Genomic DNA, 27,831 nt, shown 5'->3' with positions numbered 1-27,831 from the left:
TTATTTAAATAAAGTTTGAAAGTACTGCTTACTAGAGCAAGTATGCACTGTAGCTGAAATCTCATTTATATTTCGGTTTGTAAGGCAATGATTATAATTTACTAACTAGTGGATTACAAATACATATAATCTTATTGCGTTTCTTAAAATATAGTAAAATTTCCCAAAGTAAAAAAACATGTAATGGAAAAACAAACATATAATAGTAATCTTTCACCTTTTTTTTTTAAACAAAGTGAATGGAATTATCTTGATTTAATAATGTCACATAACACCCCAAAGGATAAACAAAGTTATTTACCCTTGATTATCCTCTCTTACAAAATGATTTTGGATGGTTCAGGGTGTTACTTAATTTACATATATTAAAATTTCTCCTTTAGAGAAGTCCACTTGATTTATAAAAATAATATATAAAAATAATGGGGACAGATAATTCTAATTGATTTCCAAAGTTTATTTTTTAATTTTTTAAAAGATTTTATTTATTTATTTGACAGAGAGAGAGATAGCAAGAGAGGGAACACAAGCGGGGAGTGGGAGAGGGAGAAGCAGGCCTCCCACAGAGCAGGGAGCCCGATGCGGGGCTCGATCCCAGGACTCTGGGATCATGACCTGAGCCGAAGGCAGACGCTTAACGACTGAGCCACTCAGCCCCTGATTTCCAAAGTTTGTAAGACAAGAGATTTACTTTAGTAAACATGTATTATACACTTCTTACTGAGGCTCAGACCATTTATCTGTCAGATTTTAAAATTTTAGTTAGCTTTATGAAGAACTTGAAAATGGTTACTGAATTTTGAATTAAATCAAATACTGCATACAGAGACCCCATCATCTCAAGTATTTCTCCTCTAATGATAAATACTTCATTTCTATAGATTTCATCAGAAAAAAGTAACGTAGAAAGTGCAAGCTCCCTGTAATCTAACCCCCAAAAATTAGTCACTAAGAGAATGGTGTACTTTCTATGCACATACTAAAATACATACATAAACACCTTTTTAAACCAATAATAGCATCATATTATAATGCTACTTTGGAAATTTTTTTTTAACTTAGTACAGTTTATAAGTATTTTTCATGCCAGTGTATACAGATATGCCTCATTCTTTTTATTGGCTGTATAGTATCCTACAAATGACAGCTTTATTTCTTTATTTAACCGGTCTTTTCCTTGGTGGACATTTTTTCACCATTATGAGCAATGGCACAAGGAATCATGCACCTTTACACACCTGTGCAAATATTTTTTGCAAGTATTTCTGTAGTAAATATTAAAGATCAAAAGATAAAATCATTTAAAATTTAAAATATATTTCTAAACTGTAATCCAAAGCATTTTACTAATATAAGCTTCCAGCAACCAGATTTATAACTTATAGTCATTCAACAATTGCTGATTTCCTACTAACAAGCCAGGTCCTAGAGTTTAAGAGTTAATGACAGACAATTCAGGTCCTGAAGATACTTCACTTACATCTTTAATTGTGGAAGAAAGACAAAGGAGTTATAACTCAATGTTGCTAAAAAAAAAAAAAAAAGGAAAGAAACAAAAGGAAAACTGAGAAAGGGAAAACTACCAAACTTTGAGGAGGGAAGAGAGGGATTAAGGGAAAGTATCTCACTGGAAGAGACATATAAGCGAAGTCCTGACAAAGGCTGAAAGGCAGATGTGAGGGAAGGGCATGCCAACTACAAGAAACAGCACATGCAAAGGTTTGGAGGAAAAGGAAGAACATTATAAACTACTACAGCAGTAGTACAATCAACAAAGTAAAGCCTTTAAAATGATAATATTTTTCTGATGCTTTCCCTATCATTTTGCAAATTTCCTCAGGTAGTTATTTATTTATTTTTTAAAGATTTTATTTGACAGAGACACAGCGAGAGAGGGAACACAAGCAGGGGGGAGGGGGAGAGGGAGAAGCAGGCTTCCCTCCGAGCAGGGAGCCCGATGCGGGGCTCGATCCTAGGACCCTGGGATCATGACCTGAGCCAAAGGCAGACGCTTAACAACTGAGCCACCCAGGTGCCCCTTCCTCAGGTATTTAAAAAGCATATCTTCACACAAAAACATTTAATAAGTCAGAAAGAAATCTGTATGTTTTAGACTGTCACCTAAGGGCGCCTGGGTGGCTCAGTTGGTTGGGCGACTGCCTTCAGCTCAGGTCATGATCCTGGAGTCCCAGGATTGAGTCCCACATCGGGCTCCCCGCTCAGTGGGGAGTCTGCTTCTCCCTCTGACCCTCTCCCCTCTCATGCTCTCTCTCACTCTCTCTCAAATAAATAAAATCTTTAAAAAAAAAATAGACTGTCACCTAATATTCTGACTAAAATATTAGAGAAAAGGATTAATTTCTAAGAGTCAGCAGCATAAATATAATTACAAGATAAGAAATTATGTTAATTTAAATTAAAAAACAAAACCTTCCTAGATCAGTAACTACGAGTAGTTAAACTTTAGCATGGAAAATGCTGTAGGGGGTATGAATAGAAATTCAAACAGGAAAATACTTACTGTTAACATGTGTGTGTCTAATTCCGGAGGATCAATTAATCTAGCCACTGACTCCATAAACACAAAAAAAGCTATTACCATTAGAAAAAGTCCATTAATAAATCCAGAGAGAATTTCTATTCGGCCATACCTAAAAATGTAGAATGTATTTTTAGAAAAGGAAAATGACAAATATTTTTAAAGTAAAAAGAGGATATAAGTCCAGATTTTCAACTACATATATAAATAATACGATCAGAAAATTAACAAGATTTTAAACACCATACTAATGCTGGAAGAGTCTTTCTGTACTTAAGTTTGTTGTAATTACAAATATTTATCTAAGTCCTTCTTCAATGTTTCCCCTTACACAAAGCCTTTCTTAGCAAGAAGTTCCTTCTTTCCCTTTAATGGGCTCTCCTTTGATGGGCTCTGTACCTGTCACAGCCCAGAGATTTTGCTTTGTACCAAAATTATTTGTATTTTTGGCTCACCTATCTTTCAAAATATTAACAGCTGAAAAGAGCTGAATTTATCAATCCATTCAGGGTAGGTCTTATCAAAATTCTTTGTACAAATCAAGGATTCTAACATTTGTTGAATTCAATTATTCAGTTGATGAACGGATATTTCATGTTCATGCATAGTCCCTTCAAATTTTGAATACTCTTTCTAACAGCAAAGATGCAAATGACCATGCACATTCCATTGTCTCAAATAAACTGTTAGGCAAAGAGCTCAAAATCTAACTGATTTTCGCTCTCTGCATACAAGAGGAATTAGTCAGGGAATATAATCTTGAGCTTACCGCAATTTATTATTTATCATATGCTTGGTTTATTTCCTCGTATCTACTTCAATTTAAAGAAAACTAAGGCTCTGAAAAATTATTTGTATTAAAAGGAATACTTATATTTTATTCCCTAAGATGGAATTTGCCCCTAGGATTTTTTCATTGTGTTATATCACCTTGATGGTCAGTGTACCTACCCATAGGAGAAAATCCGAGTTGCTTTCCATCTACTCATCAGGGCCGCAAAAAGCCCCATGACCAGAGCAGAGCAATCAAACAGCATGTGAAATCCATCTGAGATCAGACCCAAACTATTGGTCAACACGCCATAGAATAATTCCACAAAGGTAAAAAGCTAAAAAAAATTTAAAGAAAAATGGGAGGAATATGTTAGGAGATTTCAAGAGATTTATCAGAACTTAATCATGAGAATTTTACCCTTTTAGTTAAAAAAATTTTTTTTAAAAAGATTTTTTATTTATTTGACAGAGAGAGAGAGAAAGAGAGAGAGAAAGGCAGCAAGCGAGCATGAGCAGGGGAAGGACAGGCATAGGGAGAGGGAGAAGTAGGCTCCCCGCCGAGCAGGGAGACCGATGTGGGGCTCGATCCCAGGACCCTGAGATCATGACCTGAGCCGAAGGCAGGCGCTTAACCAACTGAGCCACCCAGGCGCCCCTTAACCTTTTATTATGCAAATCTTACTTGAAGATATACTGCCACTTTATTTCAATTCATATAAACTGTAAGATAAGGACACCTGGGTGTCTCAGTTGGTTAAGCATCTGCCTTTGGCTCATGTCATGATCCCAAGGTACTGGGATCAAGTCCCGCATTGGGCTCCTTGCTCAGCTGGAAGCCTGCTTCTCCCCTGCCTGCTCTGCCTGCCACTCCCCCAGCTTGTGCTCTCTCTCTGACAAATAAATAAAATCTTAAAAACAACAACAACAAAACTGTAAGATACTACACTGAATCAGATATGTTCATCTTATCAATTATTTAAAAGGAAATCGTTTCATTTATGTCTGTAGAACTCAATAAACTAGGCTATAAAATGTTAGCAACCTGGTCTATGGTGAGATCCTATAAGAAGTAGATAAAAATCTAAAATGCCTCAAAAATTGTTTGCTTAAGTAGTCTGAATATGATCCTGTAATCCTCCTATCACTGAGAGAAAATATAATTTTAGCCCCTCTCTAAGTATCAGAAATTTGGGAATTATGAGAATTATACCAGACTGTCAAAATTAAAAGATTAAGCTTTTAAGATATGCCACAAATATATAAAAATCTTACCAGATTCAAGCACAAGAAGTAAAAGATCTGCCTAGAGTCATTCTCCTCAAGAATCTGTTTTAGCGATTCCTTAATAAACCTGGGGATTGACTGGGAGCTATGCTGGAAAGCATCACCCATGAAGTTATAAAGAGGTGTTCCTTCAGGAGAATATCCAATTAGGGTGCCTTTCTGTCCTCTCTTGGAAGGAGATGACAAGATGTTGGCAGCTTTTAAAAAAGAGAAAACAACAGCAACAACATTACAAGTTTTAAAAGCTTAAGCTACCAAAATCAACACGGTATCTCTCAGCACTAAATGCAAGCACTAAACAAATTCCCAAATTAAGTAAATGATTTCAACATCAGAATCCATGAGATGAAATTTCCTGAGGGGAAAAATGCTCACACAAAATGAAGAATATAGCGCTCACTACCACTCCTCCAGACAGGACATGCTCAGTGCTTTCCTGGTGTGCTGCTTTGTTCATAGCTCGAAGCTGGTCTGTTATTGGATGTGTCCAAAAATTTCCAAAAAGTAGAGCACTAATAAAAATGGGAAAGGATCCATAGCGGGCACATTTGGAAACTTCCATTTTGACTGAACAAATGGAATCGACATAGAAATCCAGAATCATGACAAAAAAGATAACTGTTGTGAAAGGCATAATGAGAGAAAACCAAGACTCGACTTTACTCTAGAAATTAAAAAAAGAAAAAAATTAGTTAGTACTACACCGGAATAAAGTTCACATCTTATGTTTTAGTTAATCCCTTTATATTTAAACAAATATTCTAACTCAATGATTCATAAAATGCCAAGATATAAGAGCTGCAAAATATTAGTACATTTCCCAGTAATCCCCAAAGTATTGAAAGCAAAAGCACTATGGTTTAATAATTATATAAATACTAGGTGACCCACAATCCTTGTAACACACAATAACTATAAAACGGGTTCTTTAGGAGTGTCTGGGTGGCTAGTTGGTTAGGCATCCGACTCATGATCTCAGGGTTGTGGGATCAAGCCCTGAATAGGCTCAGCACGGAGTCGGCTCGTCTCTTTCCCTCTGCCCCTTCCCCAGCTCACTCTTTCTCTCTCTCTCTCAAATTAATAAATATTTCTTTAATTGATTCCTTTGGGCCACAGGAATAGGATGAATATACAAATGTAATAGTACCTGATTTGTATTTTCTATAAACAATAAATTTATTCCAAAAATTTTCAAAAATGATAAAAAAAGCAATGATAATTTAAGATACTTGCAAGCTCAAAGTGAAATAAAATACAATGTACTGAACTAAAATTATTTAGTAAGAGCAATTCATTTTACTTATTACCAATAAATTCCTACTCTTACCTCAGTTGTCATAGAAAGAACAATGACCCATGGGCACAAGAGAAGCACAGAAACAAGATGGGATAAAGCTTGAAGACGTTTGGCTCCACCAACATCTATAGAGAGTTTTCTGGAAGCTGTATGAAAACCAACTTTACAACACAAAGCCAGTACTAGCAACAATACTCCACCCTATGAGTAAAATTAGATAAGTTTCATTAGAAACACACAGTCCAATACCCAATCCTTAAATACATAATATTTGAAGAAATGGAGCTATTATGTTTCTTCCATATGCCAAATTACTGAACTACTTAAATGTCAGGCAGTACTGTAAATTACTGGTAACTTATTTTAAGCGCACTTTTAAAGTTACAGTTGCTGTAACTTTTCAGTCTCTTGATCTCGTCAGGAATAAAGAAAAGAACATACCTTGTGATCTGCCACACCTAAGAAGGCAATGGCTGTGTAAAGCATGTGAGTTAGAGCACTGTCATGATGTCCTTCAGCTAAGTGAGTTGCAGTAAAGGAAAAAAAAAATCCCAAATATTAAGTCTTTGAATCCTGAAGTCCTCCTAAAATTTTAGCTACATTATTTTAGGCTGACTATAGACTAGTTTGGGGGCCCCAAACCTGACTACTAGCAACAGTTTATTGCCCTTAAAAACAAAACAATTAAAAATTTAATTTTGGGACATGATTTACAAATTGGAATGGCCTGTATTTCTTTTGTTGTCTCCAAAACAATTATAATAGTGCTTGAGATACAGTTGTTAAATATTGGTAGTGAACCTCCAAAAGTATATGCATGCACATTGTAAGTAGGAGAAAGGGACAAGAGCAAGGACCTTCTTGGACCACTACTGTCATGGAATTAAGGTTGCTCTTTCAGAAGATGTCAAATCAGTCCTAAATCTGTTTCTAAATCACTGACCACATAAGCCTCAGTAAAGCAAGTAGCAAGGAGAAAGGGGCAGGGGTGGCATATCACAAGCAACCTGGAATTCTGCAAAGTCACACCACTCTCTTTCACTATAACAAAGTAAACTATTAATTAGTTAACTGACAGGCTTTAGGACAGTATAAGTAACCAGAAGAATCAAAACTGGTGTTCTAAGGTCAGCTAAATGGAGTGGGCAAAGGTGTATGGACAGGAAAGAACAAGGTATGTCTGTTTGTAGAGGAAAAGGAGTATACATATTTGACTGGAAAGTTGGGGTTATAGAATAGTGGAAGCTCAACTAGAAATAACAGTTTAGAGCAAGAGAGTGATTACCAGGTGAAGGAATTTCAGCTTTTTCTTTCGGGCAAGAAGATGCCAAAGATTTTTCATTAAATTTCAAAGAAGTTTGTATTTAATAATTGCAACTGACTTCTAAATTGAGCATTTAAATCGTTGAATTTATTACAAGGGAGCCAAAAGAGTGATTTTGTTGACTGGCAAATAAAAAAAAATTTTTTTTTTAAGCACCAGGACATTCTGAAATATTCTTTCACTGTCCCTGTAGAAGATATTGATGGAGATGCTATAAAATATTTAGTTTAGAATAAATTTATTCATTATTTGAATACCTACATTAATCCATGGAAGTTTCATTCATGACTGATTTTAATTCAATCCTCCTTCTTGTCCCATTCTGCCAGTCTTCTATTTTTCTGCAAGACTAAATTACTCCAATCTATTGCAAAAGGATACGGTGTTCAGCCATTTTAGCCATGAGATCATCATTGTCGAAAAGCAATAGGCAGATCACAGCAATAATGAAAAAAGCAGCCCCTCTTGTCTGAAAATGAAGAAAATATTACCAAGGATGGCTATTTCAAGAGTTGACTTTTAAGACCATGACTATACAAATGCTAAAGAAAAATGTTTTTCATATAAATATTTAAAGAAAAAATAACATCTCACATTAAAGCCCTTCTATTATACAATATAAATTTGCAGTATTTTTTTTTTTTAAAGATTTTATTTATCACAAGCAGGGGGAGCAGCAGAGGAAGAGAGAGAGAGGCAGGCTCTCCACTGAGCAGGGAGCCCTATGTGGGGCTCGATCCAGGACCCCTGGATCATGACCTGAGCTCAAGGCAGACGCTTAACTAAGACTGAGCCACCCAGGCGCCCCTCTTCTTTTTTTTAAAGATTTTATTTATTTATTTGACAGAGAGAGAGACAGCGAGAGAGGGAACACAAGCAGGGGAGGAGTGGGAGATGGAGAAGCAGGCTTCCTGCTGAGCAGGGAACCTGAAAGGGGGCTCAATCCCAGGACTCTAGGATCACGAACCGAGCCTAACAACTGAGCCACCCAGGCGCCCCCAAAGTCACTTCTCATATCCAGTAAAACTGTAGAGCATTTAAAAGCTGATGAATTTTTTATAAGTTTATATTCTCATCCCAGGAAAGGATTTTGACAAAAGAAAATCAGGAAAAACATATTGCCTAGTTTATGCAAATACTTCAGAATTTAGGGTATAAAAGCCATCTAAATAGCATTATTATACATTCTGTATTTATAAATTTACAGGTACACTGCCACATACTTTCGTTAAGTAAAAGTTAAAATTTAAAGTGAGAATCCTATTCTATTCATTAACATGATTACCACTACACTTGATAAATTCTTAGTGTGGTAGATGGATATCTTGACAAAAGCCAGTATACATAAATCACACAATTTTAAATTTCATTATTTTCATTATATTAGAATATGACAGTATCAACAATATCCAGATATGGAGAATAGAATTTAATCTTTTGTTAAAGAGGGCAACTTCTGTAGTGCTTCAGTCATAACCAAGAAAAAAAACATGCTGTGTCCTGAATAGATGCCCAGATTCATTACAGACACTAAGGGCACGATGTGTACGATTTATATTCTAACTTCTGAGTATTAGTGCAGCAAAATTTTTATTTATTTTAAATTATATTCTTAAAAGATTTATTTATTTGAGAGAAAGGGGGGAAGGGCAGAGGGAGTCTCAAGCAGACTCCACACTGAACAAGGAGCCGACACGGGGCTCAATCTCATGACCCTGAGATCATGACCTGAGTTGAAACCAAGAGTCAAGGCTTAACCGACTATGCCACCCAAGGGCTCCCCAATTTTTTTTTTTTAATGTGTTAAAAACATTTGTATTTCTTTTGTGAGTTGCCTTTCGCTGCCCTTGGCTCATTTTTATTGAGAATCTTATGCATTTTTCTTAACTGACTTTACTAATTTATATTTTGAAAGAAATGTAAAACTTTTATTTGTGGTAATTTTCTGTTGTTGGTTGTTGTCTGCACAACGATTTCTGTTACACAGAAACTTATAATCATTATGAAGTCAAATGTACTGAGTTTTCCTATTGTGATTTTTTCCCACTGCTTTTATGCTCAGAGAGTTCTTTGCTTGTAGTTAATTATCCATCTATATTTTATATTATATATATTGATGTTTTTTATATTATCACACATTTATAGCTCTATTTATATTATTTTACATATTATAGTATATCACATTTATATATATTACTTTATACATATATTTGTATTGCACGTTGCATATTTACATACATTTTACATACTGTTATACTATATTGAGACTATTTTATATTATATATTTATTTATTTATTTATTTTTTAAAGATTTTATTTATTTATTTGACTGAGACACAGTGAGAGAGGGAACACAAACAGGGGGAGTGGGAGAGGGAGAAGCAGGCTTCCCGCTGAGCGGGGAGCCCGACGCGAGGCTCGATCCCAGGACCCTGGGATCATGACCTGAGCTGAAGGCAGTCGCTGAATGACTGAGCCACCCAGGTGCCCCTATATATTTATTTTTATCCACAAAACGCTTCAATCTAGTTGACATTTATTTTGGAGTACTCTATGAGTGCGATGAAAGAAACAGTGGCATATGCTTTAATATTAATTATCCCATTTGAAATCTATGGGTTGGGTAGTCTCTCTGCTCTACTTGGCATGTTATTTTGTTCACTTAATTTTATTCATCTGCCTCCATTACTTGGGAGCAACAGCTCCTTTTAGAACAGGGACTACTACATCTTATTTGTCTTTATTTCTCCTTTCCCCTATAACTGGGACAATGCATCATACACAGCAAAAAATTTGGTAAAGAGGAAATACTGTAGGTATAAAAATTTGGAATTGCAGATTCTTGACTCATTTACCAAAAAAGGATAATACTTAAGTTACTTAAGATAAATAAGGCCTAGTTGGCAAAATGTTGGATATTCATCAGACTTTATAACAAGTTCTTAGGTGTTTTCCAAAAATGATGAATAAGGGTAAAGAATGAGGCGGGCGGGGGTGCCTGGGTGGCTCAGTCGTTAGGCATCTGCCTTCGGCTCAGGTCACGGTCCCAGAGTCCTGGGATTGAGCCCCGCGTCAGGCTCCCTGCTCTGTGGGAGGCCTGCTTCTCCCTCTTCCACTCCCCCTGCTTGTGTTCCTTCTCTTGCTGTGTTTCTCTCTGTCAAATAAATAAATAAAATCTTAAAAAAAAAAAAAAAAGAATGAGGTGGGCAAGAGCCCTGAGTACAGCACGATGGAGATCTTTGTGGTGATCAATCTGTTCTGTGTCTTTTTTTTAAGATTTTATTTATTTATTTGACAGAGAGAGAGATAGCCAGAGAGGGAACACAAGCAGGGGGAGTGGGAGAGGGAGAAGCAGGCTTCCCGCCGAGCAGGGAGCCTGAAGTGGGGCTCGATCCCAGGACCCCGGGATCATGACCTGAGCCGAAGGCAGACGCTTAACGACTGAGCCACCCAGGCACCCCTGTTCTGTGTCTTGATAAGGTCTATGGATTATACCAATGTCAATTTCTTAGTTTTGTTTTTAAGATTTTATTTATTTATTTGACAGACAGACACAGCAAGAGAGGACACACACGCAGGGGGAGTGGGAGAGGGAGAAGCAGGCTTCCCACTGAGCAGGGAGACCGATGCGAGGCTCGATCCCAGGACCCTGGGATCATGACCCGAGCTGAAGGCAGATGCTTAATGACTGAGCCACCCACGCGCCCCAATTTCTTGGTTTTGATAATTTACTTGAGTTGGGTAAGAAATTACCATTGAAATTGAGTGAAGGGCACTCTTGGTGCTATTTTTGCAACCTCCTATGAATATCTGATGATTTCAGAATAAAAAGTAAAAAAAAAAGTTTGTAAGAAAAAGTTAAAATTAACAGAAAAAGCCCCTACATTCTTTTAAATGGTAAAGATTTTATTTAATTGGTTTGGATAATATTTTACATGTATAACTTCCAATTTTCAAGTGTCTAATAACAGAAAATTGTACCTTTGCTGGTCCTCCTCCAGAACTAGTGAATAAAACACTGAGTAGTGAGATGACAACAATATCACTGTGTTCAAATAGCAGCAAAGTCCTATAAAAATACAATATTATCATTCATAAAATATATCTGATCTTCACCAAGAAGCATGAATTCAACTACAGTAAGAGAAAATAAGTATTTCCCCTTGATTTCATAAAACACTGAGAAAAATAAATAGGGACAACTGCTTTGGAATAATCTATCTTCTGGCCTTATCTACCCCAGAAAGGCTGAGACTAGGGGCACTTGGCTGGCTCAGTTGGTAGAGCACCCCACTCCTGATCTCGATGGTGAGTTCAAGCCCCATATTGGGGGTTATTTAATTAAAAGAAAAAAAAAGAGGAGGAAAAAAAAGAACCTGAAATGGTACAACTTGTAGGATTATATCAATTTCTTGTGTATGTGTACAAGGAAATACTTAGAAGGTTGCTCCTATCAGCTATGTTTGCAGTATCCCCAACCTAAATGTCACTGGTAAGGGAATAAATAATATAGAATATATCCATTCAATAGACTATTGTACAACAATAGAAATGAATGATATTCTATGAATATATTAAGAAATGCTGAATTGTACACTTTTTATTTTTTAAGAGAATGGTTTTATTTATTTTTAAAGAATTTATTTATTTGACAGAGAGACACAGAGATCGAGCACAAGCAGGGGAAGCAGCAGGCAGAGGGAGAGGGAGAAGCAGGCTTCCTGTTGAGCAAGGAGCCCTATGCAGGACTTGATCCCAGGACCCTGGGATCATGTCCTGAGCCGAAGGCAGACACTTAACCAACTGAGCCACCTAGGTGCCCCTGAATTGTACACTTTAAATCTGGTACAGACTGCATGTTTGAGTCCCCTCTAAATTCATATGTTAAATCCAATCCCCAGTGTGATGGTGTTTGGAAATTGGGGCCTTTGGGGTGCATAGGTCATGAGGGTGGAACCCTCCTTCATGAGTGAGATTAGAGTCCTCATAAAAAAAGACTACAAGAGTATTCTCTTTGCACATTCTGCTCTGTGAGGTTATTGAGAAAAGATAGCTGTCTATGAACCAGGAAGCAGTCCCTCACCAGACAGTCTGCCTCACCTTGATATTAGACTTCCTAGTCTCCAGAACTAAGAAATAAATTTGTGTTGCTTAAAAGCCACCCAGTCTATGGGGCACCTGGGTGGCTCAGTTGGTTAAGCTTCCAATTCTTCTTTTTTTTTTTTTTTAAGATTTTATTTATTTATTTGACAGAGAGAGCGAGACAGCACAAGCAGGGGGAGCAGGAGAAGGAAAGGGAGAAGCAGGCTCCCCGCTGAGTAGCGAGCCTGATGCGGGGCTCAATCCCAGGACTCTGGGATCATGACCTGAGCCGAAGGCAGATGCTTAACCATCTGAGCCACCCAGGCGCCCCTAAGCTTCCAATTCTTGATTTTGGCTCGGGTCATGATCTCAGGGTCCTGGGATTGAGCCCCATGTCAGGCTCCACACTCAGTGGGGACTCTGCTTCTCTCTTTCTCTCTCTGTTCCTCCCCCTGCTCATGCAAGCTCTCTAAAATAAATAAATCTTAAAAAAGAAAAAAAAAAGTGCCACCCAGTCGATACAGTATTTGTTATAGCAGCCCAAATGGACTAACATAAAAAGAATCAATGTTATGGTATATGAATCATATTTCAAAAAACTGCCATCAAAATGAATGAACTATATATATCTTATATGCATCAATATGGGCAAGTCTCAAACATAACATTAAATGGAAAAAGTATGCTGTAGAACATGCATGCAATGTAATTCTATTCATACAAAGTAAAAAACTTGCAAAGTTAAACATTAAGAAAACCAACATAAAAGACATAGATACATATGTGAAAACACTATAAAGAAAACCAAGAAAATGAAAAACAAACCTTAAGATGCTGATTATACCCAAGGGTAGGGGGAGATGGGGACATAGTCAGGAGTGGCACACAGGGCTTCAAAGGTATTGGTAAGGTTTTATTTTGGGGGTTGGGTGTTAGATACATGAAGGTTCACTTTATTATTACTATTTTTTTGAAGATTTATTTATTTAACTGAGAGAGAGACAGAAAAGAGAGTGGGGGGGAGGGACAGAGGGAAACTCAAGCAGACACCCCGCCTTTTTTTTTTTTTTTTTAGAGAGGAAGAGGGAGGGGCAGAGGGAGCCCAATGTGGGACTCAATCCCACGACCCATGAGATCATGACCTATGCCGAAACAGAGTCAGACGCTTAACTGGCTGAGCCACCCAAGTGCCCCCACTTTATTATTACTTAAACATTCTTATTCATATTTACTCTTTTATATGTATGAAATATTAAAAAAAAAAACTGGGATGCCTGGGTGGCTCAGTCGGCTAAGTATCGGCATTTGGCTCAGGTCATGATCCCAGGGTCCTGGGATCAAGTCCCGCATTGGGCTCCCCACCCTGCTTCTCCCTCTGCCTGCCACCTCCCCTGCTTGTGCTTTCTCTCTCTCTCTCTGTGACAAATAAATAAAATCTTAAAAACCAAAAAAAACTGAAAAACATTATTACCAGCCAAAACAGGGCTTATAGGATCTAAATATTAAGATTTTTAGCTGCTCTTTTAAAAATTTTTCATTTTTCCTCTTTACTCAAAAATCTGTAACAGAACACAGCAGTGCTAACTTTAATTCTATTAATAACTGTGAGATACAATTTAAGAAAATAAATATATCAGCAAAGTAATACCAACCTAAAATAAGACAGGCTATGGAACACCGATGGAGTCTTTCTAATCAAGAAATTGCATGGGGCGTCTGGGTGGCTCAGTTGGTTAGGTGTCCAACTCTTGATTTTGGCTCAGGTCATGGTCTCCGGGTTGTGAGATGGAGCCCAGCATGGAGTTCCAACCTGGGTGGGGAGCCTACTTAAGATTCTCTCTCTCTCCCTCTGCCCCTCCCTCAAAAAGAAAATCACGCAATTCCTTTTTTCTTTTTTGAGAGAAAGCAAGCACACACTTGTGCAAATGGGGATGGGGGGTAGAGGGAGAAGGACAGAGAGACAATCCCAAGCAGGCTCCACACCCAGAACAGAGCCTGATGAGGGCTCGATCTCATGACCCTGACATCAAGACTTGAGCCGAAATCAAGAGTTAGATACTTAACTGACCGAGCCACCTAGGCACCCCTGCATGATGGCTTTTTTTTTTTTTTTTAAAGATTTCATTTATTTGACACACAGAGAGAGAGCACAAGTAGGCAGAGCGGCTGGGAGAGGGAGAGGGAGAAGCAGGCTCTCCACTGAGCAGGGAGCCGGATGCAGGGCTTGATCCCAGGACCCTGAGATCATGACCTGAGCCGAAGGCAGCCGCTTAACCGACTGAGCCACCCAGGCGTCCCTGTTTTTGTTTGTTTCTTAAATTTAATTTAATTAATTTATTTAAGAGAGAGAGTGCACAAGAGGGGGAAGGAGCAGAAGGAGAGGTACGAGCAGACTCCATGCTGAGCATGGAGCCCAATGCAGTGCTTGATCTCAGGAGCCTGAGATCATGGCCTGAGCTGAAATCAAGAGTTGAAGACTTAACCAACTGAGCCACCCCGGGGCTCCTGATAGTTTTAATAAAAGAATGAGAGGGGCAGTGTTGGCAGAGGAGCTGGTGGTAGTGCCAGGTTGTAAGATGGGAAATATAAGACTAAATAAGGAGTCAAGTAAGAATTTAACAATTTTCCACCTTTCTTCCCTAACATATTGGGACAGTGATTTAATAACATACAGAACAAAATACAATCTCACAGGAAAGAAATTCTTTAAAAAAAGATTTTATTTATTTATTTGAGTGAGAGAGAGAGAGAGAGAAAGAGAGTGTGAGATCACGAGCAGGGGGAAAGGGTAGAGGGAGAAGCAAACTCTCCGCTGAGCCAGGAGCCCGATGTGGGACTTGATCCCAGGACCCTGAGATCATGGCCTGAGCCGAAGGAAGATACTTAACCAACTGAGCCACCCAGGTGTCCCAAGATTTTATTTATTTATTTGAGAGAGAGAGAGCATGCGCATAAGCAGGCAGAGCGGCAGGCAGAGGGAGTTGGAGAAGCAGGCTCCCCAGTAAGTAGAGAGCCCAACTTGGGGCTCAATCCCAGGACCCTGGGATCATGACCTGAGCTGAAGGCAGACACTTAATTGACTGAGCCACCCAGGTGCCCCCCAAATTTTGCTTTCCTACTGGTTTTTATTTACCATTTCAGACCTTTTAGTTTCTAAAATCAGTTGCTAAAAGGGATCACCAATGGATGATAAAAAACCACCTATGTTAAAAATTTTCTGAAACTGTTTGGACTCTTAACTAGTAAAATATCACAACAGATCATGAACAATACATTTACAGTGTTAACCAAAAGATAGTCCACAAATTAAAGAGGTTTTGCCAGCCCCCCCATATAAATAAATACTGAGTTATATCCAATGCTATAGGAGTGAGAGAAGCATTTGTATATAACTTAACATAAATACTTGACATAAAATATAATGGAATAAAACTAATATTCAAAATTAAGAAATATAAGTAAACATTCAAAATATGCATTTTTATTTACCTTAGTGGTCCACAAAGAGTGAGGCCAAAAAACCACAAGAGTGAAATGATACACCCAGCAACTGCATGTTTAAATATTTTGATCCACTATGAATGGAAACAAAAAATTAAAAATTTTAGTCATATGTTTTGCTAGTATCTTAAAATCTTAAATAAAATATACAGGGAAAGAAAATAATGGTAGCACTTAGATATTTTAAAGGCTAAATAATTACATTTTTAAAAATAATCACATATTTTGAACTTAAATAGAAAATGTGCAGATCCCTTGACTAAATCTAGATTTGTAAGACAGTATTGTTTTCCATTTTCTATATTCTTGTCTGTTGTTAGATCTTGAAATCTTTTTCTATAAAATACAAATTTGTGGGTTTTTTTCAGTAGTTTCTCACTAGTTTGCTAGAACACGTGATGTTTTTAGTATTTCAATTCTTTTCCATTAGATATTCAGAGCTTCAATTACTTGAAAAGAGAGAAAAAAAGCTATGATGGGGATTAAAATATTAATCCTATTTTTAAAAACATGCATGGTCTCTAAAACAGAGGTACATAAATTTGTCATTCTAATAAAAAGTCATGGCACAGTTTTCTAAGTTGTTGCACAAAGCAAACACATAGTAGGGTCTAACGACTGTCCAAAGAGGTAATAATGTGAGATGACAATACAGAATGCAGGACATTTCTATATGCATCCTGAACCTCAGGTGCCTAAAGAAAATGATGATGATGATGAGGGTGACAGCTAATACGTACTGTTTGCTGACAATATGCTGGGCACTATTTCAAGAACTTTATATGTATTAATTAATTCATTCCTCACAGCTCCATTACAAAGGTATTATTAACTCCATTTTACAGGTGAGAAAATTGAGGTAGAGAAAAATTAGTAACTTGCTCAAAGTAAGACTTCATAAGGAGGACAAACAGAATCTGAATTTGTCTGACTCCAGAGTCCTCAGTCTTAACCCCTATGCTTTATCTGCCTCCTAATGACATTTGTCCTAGGCTTTTGGGCATGTCTCCGCGTCACATTTAGAAATCTTTAGAATAGAGTCCTGCATTAAAAAAAAAATTTACTTTATACCTTAAAATTTTTCTACTCTCTTCTCCATTTTTAAACATTCTGTTATCTTAATACTTTATAGTTTATTCTTGAAGCCTCGATACTGAAAAGCAAGTCAAGAGCAACTTAACTATGGAAATGTTCTGCTGTGTACTTAAATCATTTAAGTAACTCTGATCAACACTTCTCCTGGCCTAATGACTAGGAAAGCTGCTAGGAAAAAAGGACTGTGGAAAAAACTCACCTGGTGTTTGGTAATACTTTTCCCAGAAGAAAATGGCTTTTGAAACAAAACCATAAAAAATGCAGTCCTGTGAATAAGGAAACATTAATATTAATTTATCTTATATACAAAGTGTGATGTTAAGTAAAGATACTTTAAATGAACATACTACAACTCGAAAGGTATGTTACCATCTAAAAAAATTATACTGGAGAACAATATTTATTCTACTAAGGCTTCCACTGGAACATATGGGGAACTCTTATTTTGTAACGCCTTCAGAACCAGTTCACAAGCCACAAAAGAAAGGGGTCTCAATTTTTTTTCATACTTTGAAAAAAAAAAAAAAAAAAAAATCCTATCTTCTCCAGAACTTAGTAACAAATCTTGAAATAACAGAAATTAAGAATGTCCTTACCTTTCACATTCCCAAAATGGTTATATAAAAATGCATACAACTGATTACTTAAAATTTCCTAGTCAAGAATCACTTTCCATAATTACTAAAATTAACTCCCTGGAGTCTTTAACAGAGAGTGGTCACTATCAATCTCAAGTCCAAAGAAACTTTATTCAGAGAGAATTTCTTACTGTGTGCAGAATAATATAAAATTTATTTTATATGAAGACCCTGTACTGTGAAGGGAGCACATCGTGAACAAAGCCCAGCATAGTTTAACTTAGAAAATAAGGAACATCTGTGCCAAGACAAGTCTCAGGTTACATTCTATGCCTGCTGGAAGGCTGAACTACACCTTCAGCCTTGGGATGGTTTGGGAATGGTTTGGGAATTCCTAGGGCCTGGAGACTCTTTTAGGGAGACTGTGGGGTCAAAACTATTTTTATGAAAATACTAAGAAATTATCTGCCCTTTTCACTCTTACTCTTTCAGGGGTGTATACAGTGGAGCTCTTCAGAGGCTAACTGATAGGAGATCCTGCACAGACTTAATGTTGAAACGGACGGTGAAAATTCAGCAATCCTCTATTAAGCTGAACATTAAAAGAAATGTGCAAAAACCTCTTTAACACAAACTATAGTACAAGTCTAGTTTTGACATGCTATTATAGTATAAGGAGGAATAAATAGCACAAAATATTTTATCTAAAATTTCCTAAAGATAATCAGTTAAAACAGAAGTTTCAAATAAATAAAACATTAAGGAAAAAAGAACCACAGACACTCACCCAAGTTTTAATATAAAAATGAACTGAACAATGTGAACTGCTTTTAGGAGATCATATGATTCAAAAAGTCCCACAGCCTTCAAAAATTTAGTGAAACATAGTAACACAATATATTTTGTTAATCTGAAAAATAAGAGCAGAAACAAGTTTCAGTATCATTAAAATCACAAGGAACTCTGTAATATGTTTTTTTCTTATTATACAATAAGGATCATTATAAAAACCACAGATACTCATTACAAAAAATGAAACAAACAAAAAAGCCAAACAACTCACCATCCACATAACTACTATTAATATCTTGGTATATAAACTTCCAGATTCTTTTTAATGTACATTCTCTCTCTATATATGTACATTCTATATATACACACACACACACACACACACACATACATATACACATACATATATAGACGCAGTCTGTTAAAAAAACAAAAAAAAAAGAGGCCAAACTAAATATGTTCGGGGTGCCTGGGTGGCTCAGCCATTAAGCGTCTGCCTTCGGCTCATGTCATGATCCCAGGGTCCTGGGATCGAGCCCCACATTGGGCTCCCTGCTTGGCGGGGAGTCTGCTTCTCCCTCTCCCATGCACCGCCCCCCCCCCCCCCCCCCCTTATACCTCCCCTCTCTAATCCCTTCAAAAAAAAAAAAAAAAATTTTAAAAAAAAAAAAAAAAAGTATGTTCTTGGTTAACTGAGTTGTCCAGATTATTTTGTAATCTGCTTTTTAAACCTAACAGTTACTTCAAACAAAGAGAATAAAAACAGACACCAAACTCTACCTGCGATGAAACTAGAAGAGCACAATGTAAGAAGGAACAGAGGAATGGTAAATGCCTTAGGTTTGCCCCTCCTCTGCTTTGCTATGTGATGGCAGTTTAGAGTCATGGTTGAAAAGTCAAGCAACCTGCCCTACAGAGTCCTGTAAAGGCTCAGGAATCTGAAGCACCTCAGAAAAGGCTGGGGAGCTGAAAAGAGGAGCAGCATCAACAACTCTCTCCTCAGTCATTGTAAAGGCTCAGGAATCTGAAGCACCTCAGAAAAGGCTGGGGAGCTGAAAAGAGGAGCAGCATCAACAACTCTCTCCTCAGTCATGACAGGACACATGAGGCTTAGTCTCTGGAGAGGTCTAGACATAAGGCAAAGCAGAGAGGAGGGGTGAGGTGCTAGAATAAAATCATGGAAATTAAAAGTAAGTTTCCTTCTTAACCCCACCCCACCTCCTTTTCTTTTACCTCCAATATCCTAACAGCCAGGCTGCAATCTCTCAGCAGAACCCTTATAGGGATCCACTAGGAACAAGCCCTACACAGGTGTTCTAATTAGCTTTTTAGGGCTCATTCAAATATGAATGGCAAACATGGATAATCAGTCCTTTAAGATAAGCTTATGAGAGACCAAACAAAAACAACAAATCTAAAAGATAAAGGGATCATAAGTAACAGCAGCAGAAAACAACAAAGAACTATAAATAACATTCTCTGAGACAGAAGAATACTGCATGCATGAAAAATTTAGGCTACCATACAAAGAAAGAAAAAAGGAGCTCCTGAAAAAGAAACTGAAATTAGGAAAGAAATTACTTCAGTTTTCTAGCCTAGGCGTCTTCTTTGACCATATACTCTCTAGCAGTAAAAAAAAAAATTTTGCACATGAAACCAACTATTTATCTGTATGTTGTAAAAGTGTATTACTGTACTGATGTTATATTATATACATTATAAAACATACACAGAGACGCCTGGGTGGCTCAGTCGTTAAGCGTCTGCCTTCGGCTCAGGTCATGATCCCAGGGTCCTGGGATCAAGTCCCACATCGGGCTCCTTGCTCAGTGAGGAGCCTGCTTCTCCCTCTCCCTCTGCTGCTCCCCCTGCTTGTGCTCTCTCTCTCTCTCTCTGACAAATAAATAAAAATCTTAAAAAAAAAAATACACAAATTAGAAATTAAAAAGAATGAGATAAAAAGTTGTGGAATTCTTAGTATTTTTTCTCTCACCCTAATAGGACATCTTGTGCAAGCCACTCAGTAGATGACTTAAGTTTATATCAAATAGGTGTTACTACATTAAAAAGGAGGTGCAAGGAAAAAAGACAAAAACCAAAACCAAGAACGATGTGTGAGGGATGCCCATGGCCAGCATACTGACAGGGATAAGAAGTCTCTATCAATGGGAGAAAAAATACAAAAAGCAAAACCAGAAGTTTAAAAGAAACCCAAGTCATTCAAATAGAATTAAAACAATCTGACATACAATGGGGATATCAACATATAATATAAAAACTGATGAGTATGAATAATCCAGTGCAATGGCGCTGAATTAACAAGAGCTAAACTATATTAAACAAACAGTAATCTGATTAAGAGGCATGAAAATATATATTTTAGGAAGATTTTGATGCAATTATTAAAGTAAATTTCAGTCCTTGAAAGAATGAATCTCAGTATCTTCACCATCCAAGATGGCTCATTTTCTGTTTTAGTCCAGATAATATCACACTAAATTAAAAAGATTTGACCAGGGGCGCCTGGGTGGCTTAGTCGTTAAGCGTCTGCCTTCGGCTCAGGTCATGATCCCAGGGTCCTGGGATCGAGCCCCGCATTGGGCTCCCTGCTCCGCGAGAAGCCTGCTTCTCCCTCTCCTACTCCCCTTGCTTGTGTTCCCTCTCTCGCTGTGTCTCTCTCTGTCAAATAAATAAAATCTTAAAAAAAAAAAAAAGATTTGACCAAAGTGTTTTTTCTTATCATGAACACAGTCTGGGGGGCCTTTTATAGTGCAGTCTGAGGGGCCTTTTATAGTGCAGTCTGGGGATTCCCCTCCCCCCGGGGGATTTTAACTATGTGATAATTAATCACCCAAAAGCTAATAAAAATGTTATTGTGGAATAATGTAAGTCACATCCTAAAGAACCCTAAAGAAGTTCCTATTTAACCCACTTGTTGAACAGTATAAACTTAATTAAAATTTCTGTTTCAAAGATCAAACATATTTTCTGGGCTGACAAAAATGTTCTATAGCTTGGGGCACCTGGGTGGCTCAGTCGGTTAAGTGTCTGACTCTTGATTTTGGCTGGGGTCATGATCTTAGGGTCATGGGATCAAGCCCCATGTTGGGCATCGGGTTCCATGCTCAGCAGGCAGTCTGCTCAAGATTCTCTCCCTCCCTCTCTGGCCCTGCGCATGCTCGGTCTCTCTCTAAATACATAAATCTTAAAAAAAAAAAGTTCAATAGCTTGATTATGCTGAAAATTACATAGGTATAGAAAGAATGAAATCAAGTAGAGAGCAACACTCAAAACCGCATGGGCTTTACTCCTTAAGCTCTTAATCAGGTGTAATAATAAAGCAGCAGGATACAAGAAGGACACAAAGAATAATAATGTCAAGATGAGGGAAAAAATAAAGACCAGGAAAAACAGAAGTACATTAAAAATCACAGCAGTCTGGGAATTCTCAATGTCAGCAAAGAGCCTTGTATATCCTCCATGGGGCTAGTTAGGCATTCTTTAAATATTCTTTGCACACTTACTATGTGCCAGATGCTATACACAGCCAGTAAGACCTAGGGGTGGCTTCAAGCATAGCTTCCCTCTTCCTGATCAAAAGGGAAGATGCAGCTGGAAATACTTTCTGCCTTCAAGGGAGGACCTTTATCTAAAAAATGTTATCAAAATGTTAACATTATCTAAAAGTGTTATCCATCTTATAAACAAGCCTGAATATGAAAGCCAATACACTTAGGATGGCAGAGAGCAAAGACAAGGAATCTGGGTCCTAGATGGTATCACTGAGGTGCTGAGCAAATACCTACAACGTCTGGTTTCTTTCATGTGAGAAGAATATCTCCTCATTTGTTTAAAGTTCTCTTCATTGGGTTACTTACAACTGAATATATTTCTAGGTGCTATCTGTGACACTTAATGTGTAATAGAGACCCTGCCCATAAGGAGTCTGAGGCCTAAGGAAGACAGGCAAGCAAACAAATATTTATGTGACCCAATAAGTAATGGAGTTTTAAAAGAATAGTGGAAGAAACTAACTGTAACTTGGTAAGCAGGGGTCTGTCATTAGAGTTCGAGACGTCTAAGTGTGTATTAAAGACTAAGTAGGAATTTGGGGCACCTGGGCGACTCAGTCGGTTAAGCATCCGACACTTGATCTCAGCTCAGGTCTCGACCTCAGGGTCGTGAGTTCAAGTCACACATTGGGCTCCATGCTGGGTGTGGAGCGTACTTAAAAAAATAAAAATAAAGACTAAGCAGGAATCACAAAGTAAGAAACCCGAAAGTGTATTTCAAAGCAGAGAGCAGCATATGCAAAATACTAGTACTAGGAACAAGCCTTTGAATAAATGACCGTATTTAAGCTCAGTTATCCAGATGATAGAATGATGAGAGGTCATCAAGGAAAAGGTAAATTATATACATATATTTTTTTCTTTTTTTTTATGTTATGTTAATCACCATACATTACACCATTAGTTTTTGATGTAGTGTTCCATGATTCATTGTTTGCGTATAACACCCAGTGCTCCATGCAGAACGTGCCCTCTTTAATACCCATCACCAGGCTAACCCATCGGTAAATTATATTTAATATACTTGTTTTAACAAGATTGGACAATATGTGAAATTCTTTTTTTTTTTAAAGATTTTATTTATTTATTTATTTATTTTTAAAGATTTTATTTATTTATTTGAGAGAGAGAGAATGAGAGAGAGCACATGAGAGGGGGGAGGGTCAGAGGGAGAAGCAGACTCCCTGCTGAGCAGGGAGCCCGATGCGGGACTCGATCCCGGGACTCCAGGATCATGACCTGAGCCGAAGGCAGTCGCTTAACCAACTGAGCCACCCAGGCGCCCAAGATTTTATTTATTTATTTGACAGAGAGAGACAGAGTGCACGCAAGCAGGAAGAGAAGCAGGCTCCCCGCTGAGCCCCGATGCGGGGCTCCATCCCAGGACCCTGGGATCGTGACCAGAGCCGAAGGCAGACACTTAACGACTGAGCCACCCAGGCGCCCAATTTCTAAGTACTTTCCGTTTGAAGTATTAATAAAACTTGAAAAATTTGGCACTTCAAAGGCAAGATTTAGTCATAAGGAACATTAATTTAAGTAAAATACTTATCTTTTTAAAAAAAGATTTATTTACTTTAGAGAGAGAGCACACGAGCGGGAGAGGCAGAGGGAGACTCTCAGACACCACACTGCGCCCGGAGCCCGACATGCTGAGCGATCTCACGACCCTGAGATCACTACCTGAGCTGAAACCAAGAGTCGGACACTCAACTGATTGTGCCACCCCGGCACCCCTAAGTAAAATATTTCTTAATAACATATTACTATTATGATCTTTCTGACACTAATTTTCTTTATTCCTTTTTTAATTTTTAAAATACAGAGATTATAAAAGTAATTCCTGAATAGCTGCTTGTTATTAAAGTTTTAGATAAAATCATTTCTAAGTTCCTCATAGGCGACCAAGTGGTCATCCTTTCAAATCTTTTCCTTTGCATCTTCATGTAAGGACACATGCATATTTCATATATTCACATATTTACAATTATACACATATTTTGATAGTGACTTTTCATGTAATATATGTTCAAGATTTTTGCTACCATTATTAAATCAGGAAAATTATTTTAACATTTAGTTAAAAGTTGGACTCTGATTTTTTTATTTATAAAACATTAATCTTTCTTTTTTAAAGACTTTATTTATTTGAGAGACAGACAGAGAAAGCACAAGCACGGGGAGCAACACTGGGAGAGGGAGAAGCAGGCTCTCAGCTGAGCAGGGAGCCTGATGCGGGCTCAATCCCAGGACCCTGAGATCATGACCTGAGCCAAAGGCAGACTCGCTTAACCAACTGAGCCAACCAGGCATTCCTGGACTGTGATTTTTAAAGCCTCATTAGTGAAGTCTTCCTCTTGGGCTACAGATGAAACACTAACCAAGGCTAAATAACCATATACTAATAAGTACATATTTGTAGTTCATATTGTGCAAGGAAACTGAACAGTTTCATTTACTAAGAAGGAAAGGGGGGGGGGGTTAGGAGAGAAAGGCTCTTCAACAGGGGCAGTGGCCCCTGAGTCACTCACTGACTCTGGGAGACTTGGGGATATATTCCACCTACCCAACTGATAAATCATTATTTGCCATCAACTAGTTTCATCAAACGTTATCACTGGTCTTTTATGTAAAAATCTCTGGTTCTCGGGCGCCTGGGTGGCTCAGTTGGTTAAGCGACTGCCTTCGGCTCAGGTCATGATCCTGGAGTCCCGGGATCGAGTCCCGCATCGGGCTCCCTGCTTGGCAGGGAGTCTGCTTCTCCCTCTGCCCCTCCCCCCTCTCATGTGCTCTCTCTCATTCTCTCTCTCAAATAAATAAATAAAATCTTTAAAAAAAAAAAAAAAAAAAAAAAAAAAAAAAAAATCTCTGGTTCTCTAAACTTGGAATTACCAAAATTTCGGTTTGGGTTTAAATGTGCTTCTTAGCTTTGCCCACTGCAGCAGTTCATGGTTCTCCAGTAAACAAAAAACACAATCAGTGTGTGAAATCCATGTGGTTTAGGATAACTGACTCTCAGTTCAGTTATTAGTTGGGAAAATAAACTTTTTTCTTTTTCTTTTTTTTAAAAGATTTTATTTATTTATTTGACAGAGAGACAGCGAGAGAGGGAACACAAGCAGGGGGAGTGGGATAAGGAGAATCAGGCCTCCTGCTGAGCAGGGAGCCCGATGTGGGGCTCAATCCCACGACTCTGGGATCATGACCTGAGCCGAAGGCAGACACTAAACGACACTGAGGCGCCCCTAAACTTTTTTCTATGTCTCAGTTTCTTGATCTGTGAAACAAGGATGTGCTATGTAGTCTATAGCACTGTTGTAGGGATTAAGTGAGATGCTATACTCAAAGGACATGGAACACAGGTATTCAACAAATGCTGACTGTCACCCTCTTTCTTGCAAAGAGGCCTTACAGAAGACAGAAACATTTAAAACAATTCCTTTTTTGTGAATTCAGCCACAAAAATATCCACAATTAAAGGATTTTTGAACTAGCTTTTGTTGCAGATTATAACTAGTATTTAATTATTAGTCTACACAAAGGAAAATTCTTGCAACTTGGAATCTATTAAAAATTCAACCACTCCTGAGTTGAATTTGATTTTGCAATGAACTACAATAGAAGGGCAGTTCTGCTAAGCAAGTACTACAACAGGATAGCAAAAGGCTGTTTGCCACATCTACCTTGAATAAATAGTAACTTTACACTATTTGTTTAAAAATAATTTCCAGTTTACATAAAAGTGGCAAGAAGAGTATACCCTTTTCCTGGATTCCCTCATTGTTAAATGTCCCATTTGCTTTATTATCTCTCTCTCTCTAAATACAGGCCTTTTTTTCTCAACTAGGAATAAGTTACTTATATCACACTTCTAAATACTTGATTTCCTAAGAATATGTACATTTTCTTATAAAATCAGGTAAGTTATCAACTTCAGAAAATTTAACATGGTTATACTTTATCACCCATAGTCCAGTTTTGTTAACAGACCTATGATTGTCCTTTATAGCATTTTTCCCCCTCTACTACCAAAATCTAGACCAGAATCCCCTATTGCATTTACTTCTCCTAGCTCAGTAAATAATATCTGATATGCTGTTATTTCAAAGAGATTAGAAAATTAAACTTAAACTACAAAAATGCAGCTGACTTAAGTTCTGTTCCAGCATTTTAAATGTCCTTTCCTTTTATATCAGCAACGCTATTTCCACAGTTCCAAATAATTTATCAAAACAATCTTTAAATCTCAAAAAAAGTATTCAAGAACGAAAAAACTGAACCTCATTAAAAATGAAGACAATACCAAATTCCAACAAAATTGTTGGGCCATATTTTATGCATCTTTGACACTACCTCAGAACTTAAGATAGATCAAGGACACACTCGAGAGTAGTTACTATACTTACTTCTTGGGAGGTTAGTGGGAACATGGGGGGGGCGGGTAAAGAGGAATTTTCGCTTTTTATTCTCTGAATTTTTGTAGTATTTGAGGTTTTTTTTTTAAACAACGAGCACACATTTCTCATTTAATAATAAAATAAGCCAAGGAAAATAAAGAAAGCTAGATGACGGGCTGAATTTTTGATGTGCGGGGTTAACCTGAATGTCGAAGTTCATCCGTTTGTACTTTGGTTTGTTCGCCTTTAGATGGTGACACCTTCCCCTAACTTACGCAGGGAGACGTCAGAAAGGTTTAGTAGTCACTAAACTACTATTTCAGGGAGAAAGAGCCAACAGAAACGGTTGTCACAGACCAGAAAAACCCCTCCCGCGAACCGGCTGGCAGAGGGAAGGTTAACGGTATGCCTCGAACGCCAGAAACTCAAGCAGAACCGCCCTAGGCTTTAGAGCATTCATTCTGCAGCGGGCAACAGGGGAGCCAATGAAAGCCACAGGCGCAGGAGGCACAGGGACAGGACGGACCGCTGTGGGACGCGGACTGGGCTGAGAGCGTTCCAGGCTGTCAGCGGGACGGGAGGGACGCCGGTGCCCGCGCGCGTCCGGGGGGCAGCTGCCGTCCGGGTCCGCGAGTGAGCGAGCCGGCGAGCGCAGGTGCGGGAGAGAGGCGCTCCGGTGGCGCGAGCCGCGTCCGTCACTTACCGAGCGCTGGGCACGTCCACCGGCCCGAGGCCGCCGCCGCCGCCGCCGCCGGGGCCGGCTAGCACGTCCCCGCCGTATTTCTCCTCCATCCCGGGGCTCACGAGCCGCAGCCGCTGCCCCCGCCGCGCGGTTTCCTCATGTCTCGCCGCTGCCGCGGAACAGCGGGCGCAGGCGCGTCACTCCCCCATGGCAGCGGCCCCGTCGGGTCCCCGCAGGCTCGGCCGCCGCCGCTGTCCCCGGCTCCGGCTCACAAGCACACGCGCGTCGGGACTAGGCCGCGGGCTGTTCCGGTGGCGCCGGGGTCCCCAGAGGCGCACCGGAGCAGACGTTGCCAGGCCACGTCATCGGGCCCAGCAGCCCTCACTCCCGGGGGAGTGCCCAGCCCTGCGCCTGCGCACAACAGAACGCTCTGTTTTTTGCCCTTCCTAGGTTTTGCCCTTCCCTAGGTTTTGCCCTTCCCTAGGTTCCGCCTACCACGGGGTGACGGATCGCATCCTCGCTCCGGATCAGCCCCTCCCAGTGACGCTGCCTGTGCCCTTACCTGTCCCTGCAGCGCCACCTCAGGGCCGTCAGGAATACAGCGGGTTCTTGTAGCACCGCGGAAGAGGGTATAGAAAATGGACAACGTGTGATTCGATGGAGTAGAATATCTTTAAAAAAATCCGGCTGCTAAACTATGCTACTTAATCCTGGTACATCAGTAAAACTTGGCCAGGTAGGACCAGGCCTTATTAGAGTTATTTTTCTGTTGCTAAAAATTTAGGAACGTGGGCTCTCTTGTCTGTATTTGTGTGAATCCCAACTCTGTTACTTAATAATTGTGTCACTTGGACTTTCTGTACCTCAATTTTTTTATTGGTAAAATGGGAATAGAAATATGTATATTACAGGGT

General features: G+C 38.7%; 1 protein-coding gene across 1 annotated transcript in view; it reads right to left on the bottom strand.

Annotated features, from left to right (window-relative positions):
* SLC30A5 (solute carrier family 30 member 5) overlaps positions 1 to 27,323 on the bottom strand; it is a 36,977-nt gene extending 9,654 nt beyond the window's left edge. The window contains exons 1-12 of the mRNA XM_021700427.2: positions 26,939 to 27,323; positions 18,262 to 18,384; positions 17,096 to 17,162; positions 15,790 to 15,875; positions 11,200 to 11,287; positions 7,600 to 7,687; positions 6,336 to 6,412; positions 5,925 to 6,095; positions 4,973 to 5,261; positions 4,586 to 4,794; positions 3,491 to 3,648; positions 2,522 to 2,651 (exon numbers count right to left, since the gene is read on the bottom strand). Coding sequence (XP_021556102.2) covers positions 2,522 to 2,651; positions 3,491 to 3,648; positions 4,586 to 4,794; positions 4,973 to 5,261; positions 5,925 to 6,095; positions 6,336 to 6,412; positions 7,600 to 7,687; positions 11,200 to 11,287; positions 15,790 to 15,875; positions 17,096 to 17,162; positions 18,262 to 18,384; positions 26,939 to 27,027 — 1,575 coding nt within the window. The 5' untranslated portion in view covers positions 27,028 to 27,323. The remainder of the gene's footprint in view (positions 1 to 2,521; positions 2,652 to 3,490; positions 3,649 to 4,585; positions 4,795 to 4,972; positions 5,262 to 5,924; positions 6,096 to 6,335; positions 6,413 to 7,599; positions 7,688 to 11,199; positions 11,288 to 15,789; positions 15,876 to 17,095; positions 17,163 to 18,261; positions 18,385 to 26,938) is intronic.
* Positions 27,324 to 27,831: the final 508 nt, after the last annotated feature.

Source organism: Neomonachus schauinslandi, chromosome 7, assembly GCF_002201575.2.
Source record: "Neomonachus schauinslandi chromosome 7, ASM220157v2, whole genome shotgun sequence".
Lineage (NCBI taxonomy): Eukaryota > Metazoa > Chordata > Mammalia > Carnivora > Phocidae > Neomonachus > Neomonachus schauinslandi.
This window is presented reverse-complemented; position numbering and strand designations above follow the sequence as displayed.